Below are 6,000 nucleotides of genomic sequence, written 5' to 3'. Positions count from 1 at the left end.
GTCCCCGGGTGGTATATACACAGCTGTACACTCGGTCCCCGGGTGGTATATACACAGCTGTACACTCGGTGCCCGGTTGTATATACCCAGTACACAGCTGTACACTCGGTGCCCGGTTGCATGCCCCCAGTACACAGCTGTACACTCGGTGCCCGGTTGCATGCCCCCAGTATACAGCTGTACACTCGGTGCCCGGTTGCATGCCCCCAGTATACAGCTGTACACTCGGTGCCCGGTTGCATGCCCCCAGTATACAGCTGTACACTCGGTGCCCGGTTGCATCCCCCCAGTATACAGCTGTACACTCGGTGCCCGGTTGTATATACCCAGTACACAGCTGTACACTCGGTGCCCGGTTGCATGCCCCCAGTATACAGCTGTACACTCGGTGCCCGGTTGCATGCCCCCAGTATACAGCTGTACACTCGGTGCCCGGTTGCATGCCCCCAGTACACAGCTGTACACTCGGTGCCCGGTTGCATCCCCCCAGTATACAGCTGTACACTCGGTGCCCGGTTGTATATACCCAGTACACAGCTGTACACTCGGTGCCCGGTTGCATGCTCCCAGTACACAGCTGTACACTCGGTGCCCGGTTGTATATACCCAGTACACAGCTGTACACTCGGTGCCCGGTTGCATGCCCCCAGTACACAGCTGTACACTCGGTGCCCGGTTGCATGCCCCCAGTACACAGCTGTACACTCGGTGCCCGGTTGCATGCCCCCAGTATACAGCTGTACACTCGGTGCCCGGTTGCATGCTCCCAGTATACAGCTGTACACTCGGTGCCCGGTTGCATGCCCCCAGTATACAGCTGTACACTCGGTGCCCGGTTGCATGCCCCCAGTATACAGCTGTACACTCGGTGCCCGGTTGCATGCCCCCAGTATACAGCTGTACACTCGGTGCCCGGTTGCATGCCCCCAGTATACAGCTGTACACTCGGTGCCCGGTTGCATGCCCCCAGTACACAGCTGTACACTCGGTGCCCGGTTGCATGCCCCCAGTACACAGCTGTACACTCGGTGCCCGGTTGCATGCCCCCAGTACACAGCTGTACACTCGGTGCCCGGTTGCATGCCCCCAGTATACAGCTGTACACTCGGTGCCCGGTTGCATGCCCCCAGTACACAGCTGTACACTCGGTGCCCGGTTGCATGCCCCCAGTACACAGCTGTACACTCGGTGCCCGGTTGCATGCCCCCAGTACACAGCTGTACACTCGGTGCCCGGTTGCATGCCCCCAGTACACAGCTGTACACTCGGTGCCCGGTTGCATGCCCCCAGTACACAGCTGTACACTCGGTGCCCGGGTGGTATATACACAGCTGTACACTCGGTGCCCGGTTGCATGCCCCCAGTACACAGCTGTACACTCGGTGCCCGGTTGCATGCCCCCAGTACACAGCTGTACACTCGGTGCCCGGTTGCATGCCCCCAGTACACAGCTGTACACTCGGTGCCCGGGTGCATGCCCCCAGTACACAGCTGTACACTCGGTGCCCGGTTGCATGCCCCCAGTACACAGCTGTACACTCGGTGCCCGGTTGCATGCCCCCAGTATACAGCTGTACACTCGGTGCCCGGGTGGTATATACACAGCTGTACACTCGGTGCCCGGTTGCATACCCCCAGTACACAGCTGTACACTCGGTGCCCGGTTGCATGCCCCCAGTATACAGCTGTACACTCGGTGCCCGGTTGCATGCCCCCAGTATACAGCTGTACACTCGGTGCCCGGGTGGTATATACACAGCTGTACACTCGGTGCCCGGTTGCATGCCCCCAGTATACAGCTGTACACTCGGTGCCCGGGTGGTATATACACAGCTGTACACTCGGTGCCCGGTTGCATGCCCCCAGTATACAGCTGTACACTCGGTGCCCGGGTGGTATATACACAGCTGTACACTCGGTGCCCGGTTGCATCCCCCCCAGTATACAGCTGTACACTCGGTGCCCGGTTGCATGCCCCCAGTACACAGCCCTCAGTCGCTCCTCTCCGGCCGCGGAGCCGTCACCAGGGGGCACACAGACAAAGCCTCAGCCCCGCTCCGCTCCCGCTCAGCCGCCGCCTCTCGCTCGGATCCGGGAGGAGCTCGGCGGAGCTCACGGAAAGTTTCCCGCATTTTTGCCCGCATTGTGTCCGGAGCGGAGTCCCGGGGGCGGCCCGTCCTCCCGCCTCTCCGCCGCCGCCTCCTTCCTCCCCGGTGTCCTGTCCGTCCCTCCCTGGGAGTGTTGTTGTGAGCCGGGATCTAACATGGCGACGGTGCCTGTGTACTGCGTCTGCCGCCTGCCCTACGACGTGACCCGCTTCATGATCGAGTGCGACGCCTGCAAGGACTGGTTCCACGGCAGGTAGGAGGCGGGTGAGGGCCTGTGCCCGGCGGGGGGCGGGCGGGGGTCCGGGCGGACCGCGGCTCTGTCTTTTGTGCTGCCGGACTTGTCCCGGGCGGGCGGGGGGAGCGCGGTGACAGCGGCGCCCTGGATGTCGCGACACACCGACATGCTCCGCCGCCTGGGCGCGATGTGCGGCCTCTCATCGCGACATAAGCCTTGGCGGAGCAGAAGGAGGCATTAACCGTGTGTGTGCTGGAGAATGTCGCGCGGTGTCCTGCTGGCGGTGATCGCTGCTCTGCCGCCTCCATCGCTCCTGCCTCTGCCGCCTCCATCGCTCCTGCCTCTGCCGCCTCCATCGCTCCTGCCTCTGCCGCCTCCATCGCTCCTGCCTCTGCCGCTTGTCTCTGCCGCCTCCATCGCTCCTGCCTCTGCCGCCTCCATCGCTCCTGCCTCTGCCGCCTCCATCGCTCCTGCCTCTGCCGCCTCCATCGCTCCTGCCTCTGCCGCCTCCATCGCTCCTGCCTCTGCCGCCTCCATCGCTCCTGCCTCTGCCGCCTCCATCGCTCCTGCCTCTGCCGCCTCCATCGCTCCTGCCTCTGCCGCTTGTCTCTGCCGCCTCCATCGCTCCTGTCTCTGCCGCCTCCATCGCTCCTGTCTCTGCCGCCTCCATCGCTCCTGTCTCTGCCGCCTCCATCGCTCCTGTCTCTGCCGCCTCCATCGCTCCTGTCTCTGCCGCTTGTCTCTGCCGCACTGCCGGCTCCTTTTGTCGCTTGTTACATTGTCTCTTTTTCTGGGTTCTCCGGACTTGTTACATTGTGTGCTGCCTCCTCTGTGACTTTATATCGTGGCCAGAGTCGCGACAGCAAATGATGGATAATAATTGGATTGTTACCGTCCGTCCCGATCCGTCAGGAATGGATATAAATCGCCGTCCTATAGATTATCTCGGGGATTACAATGTATCAATAAATCCTGTGAACTTGTGTGGAGGGACGGACGGTGGAAGAACGGACAATGGAGGAATGGATGATGGACGCATGGTGTACGGATGGACGGCTCCTCCACGGGTGTACGGCAGGACAATATACGTTGGACGGACGGATGGCTCTTCTGTGGGTGCACAGGCAGGACGGTGGACGCATGGTGTACGGATGGATGGCTCCTTGGTGGCAGCAGGCTAGTGCATGGGGCAGGACAGTGGACGGAGGGTGGAAGAGCGGATGATGGACGCATGGTGTACGGACGGATGGCTCCTCCGCGGGTGCACGGGCAGGACGGTGTACGGATGGACGGCTCCTCTGCGGGTGCACGGGCAGGACAGTGTACGATGGGTGGACGGATGGTGTACGGACGGATGGTTCCTCCGCGGGTGCACGGGCAGGACAGTGTACGGATGGAGGGCTCCTCTGCGGGTGCACGGGCAGGACAGTGTACGGATGGTGGACGGATGGTGTACGGACGGATGGTTCCTCCGCGGGTGCACGGTGGACGCTCCTCCGTGGCAGCACGCTTGCCCGGCGCTCCGGACGGCACCATCGGGGGACATGTTGCCGCTGTGAATGGCTGTAGTGGCAGCGGCCGGGGATCAGCTGCTCGCGCTCCGCCGCCTCATTGACAGGAGAACAATAAGCAGCTTGTGCTCCATTAACCGCTTCCTGCCTCTGCTGCTGGCGGAGAGGAGGCCACCAAGCCCAGCGACAACCAGATGTGCCCGGAGGACTGAGGCCGCCATACACCACTCCAGTTCAGCTCTGCCTATGGCGATGTGGCCCCATACCGGGGGAGGCCGGTGGCATCGGGCAAAACTTACCTTCATTTCTCCTTCACGCTTCTTTTGTTGTTGTTTCTTTTTTTTTTTTTTTGCTTTAAAATTACTGAATTGTTAACAGAAAAGCCAACTATTCTCATCATCTCTGTTTTACGCCACTGTGCCTGGTGCGGTCCATGCTCGGCTCCTCCGTCCTCCGTTATTGTATGTACACAGCAGGTATAGAGCGGTGCAGTCCGTGCCCGGCTCCTGCATCCTCCACAAAGTGTGTACACAGCAGGTTGCACTGTAGAGCGGTGCGGTCCGTTCCCGGCTCCTCCATCCGCCGCATTGTATGTATATATCAGGGTGCACTATAGAGCAGTGCGGTCCGTGCCTGGCTCCTCCATCCTCCTGTATTGTATGTATATATCAGGGTGCACTATAGAGCAGTGCGGTCCGTGCTCGGCTCCTCCATCCGCCACATTGTATGTATATATCAGGGTGCACTATAGAGCAGTGCAATCCGTGCCTGGCTCCTCCATCCTCTGTATTGTATGTATATATTAGGGTGCACTATAGAGCAGTGCGGTCCGTGCCTGGCTCCTCCATCCTCTGTATTGTATGTATATATCAGGGTGCACTATAGAGCAGTGCGGTCCGTGCCTGGCTCCTCCATCCTCTGTATTGTATGTATATATCAGGGTGCACTATAGAGCAGTGCGGTCCGTGCCTGGGTCCTCCATCCGCCGCATTGTATGTATATATCAGGGTGCACTATAGAGGAGTGCGGTCCGTGCCTGGGTCCTCCATCCGCCGCATTGTATGTATATATTAGGGTGCACTATAGAGCAGTGCGGTCCGTGCCTGGCTCCTCCATCCTCTGTATTGTATGTATATATCAGGGTGCACTATAGAGCAGTGCGGTCCGTGCCTGGCTCCTCCATCCTCTGTATTGTATGTATATATCAGGGTGCACTATAGAGCAGTGCGGTCCGTGCCTGGGTCCTCCATCCGCCGCATTGTATGTATATTTCAGGTTGCACTATAGAGTTGTGCGGTCCGTGTCTGGCTCCTCCATCCTCTGTATTGTATGTATATATCAGGGTGCACTATAGAGCAGTGCGGTGCGTGTCTGGCTCCTCCATCCGCCGCATTGTATGTATATATCAGGGTGCACTATAGAGCAGTGCGGTGCGTGTCTGGCTCCTCCATCCTCCTGTATTGTATGTATATATCAGGGTGCACTATAGAGCAGTGCGGTCCGTGCCTGGCTCCTCCATCCTCTGTATTGTATGTATATATCAGGGTGCACTATAGAGCAGTGCGGTCCGTGCCTGGCCCCTCCATCCTCTGTATTGTATGTATATATCAGGGTGCACTATAGAGCAGTGCGGTCCGTGCCTGGCTCCTCCATCCTCCTGTATTGTATGTATATATCAGGGTGCACTATAGAGCAGTGCGGTCCGTGCCTGGCTCCTCCATCCTCTGTATTGTATGTATATATCAGGGTGCACTATAGAGCAGTGCGGTCCGTGCCTGGGTCCTCCATCCGCCGCATTGTATGTATATATCAGGGTGCACTATAGAGCAGTGCGGTCCGTGCCTGGGTCCTCCATCCTCTGTATTGTATGTATATATCAGGGTGCACTATAGAGCAGTGCGGTCCGTGCCTGGCTCCTCCATCCTCTGTATTGTATGTATATTTCAGGTTGCACTATAGAGCAGTGCGGTCCGTGCCTGGCTCCTCCATCCTCTGTATTGTATGTATATATCAGGGTGCACTATAGAGCAGTGCGGTGCGTGTCTGGCTCCTCCATCCTCTGTATTGTATGTATATATGAGGGTGCACTATAGAGCAGTGCGGTCCGTGCCTGGCTCCTCCATCCTCTGTAATGTATGTATATATC

At 58.8% G+C, this 6,000-nt stretch overlaps 1 protein-coding gene across 3 annotated transcripts in view; it reads left to right on the top strand.

Moving 5' to 3' along the window:
* Positions 1 to 2,033: 2,033 nt before the first annotated feature.
* The window catches only part of PHF2 (PHD finger protein 2), a 361,868-nt gene continuing 357,901 nt past the window's right edge, over positions 2,034 to 6,000 (top strand). For 2 of the 3 annotated variants that reach the window (XM_075321279.1, XM_075321278.1), the window contains exon 1: positions 2,036 to 2,361. In XM_075321279.1, the coding sequence (XP_075177394.1) occupies positions 2,264 to 2,361 (98 nt within the window). In that variant the 5' untranslated portion in view covers positions 2,036 to 2,263. Of the gene's footprint in view, positions 2,362 to 6,000 lie in introns of all 3 variants that reach the window. The other variant, XM_075321276.1, reaches the window with a different exon arrangement.

Source organism: Anomaloglossus baeobatrachus, chromosome 8, assembly GCF_048569485.1.
Source record: "Anomaloglossus baeobatrachus isolate aAnoBae1 chromosome 8, aAnoBae1.hap1, whole genome shotgun sequence".
Taxonomy (NCBI): domain Eukaryota; kingdom Metazoa; phylum Chordata; class Amphibia; order Anura; family Aromobatidae; genus Anomaloglossus; species Anomaloglossus baeobatrachus.
This window is presented reverse-complemented; position numbering and strand designations above follow the sequence as displayed.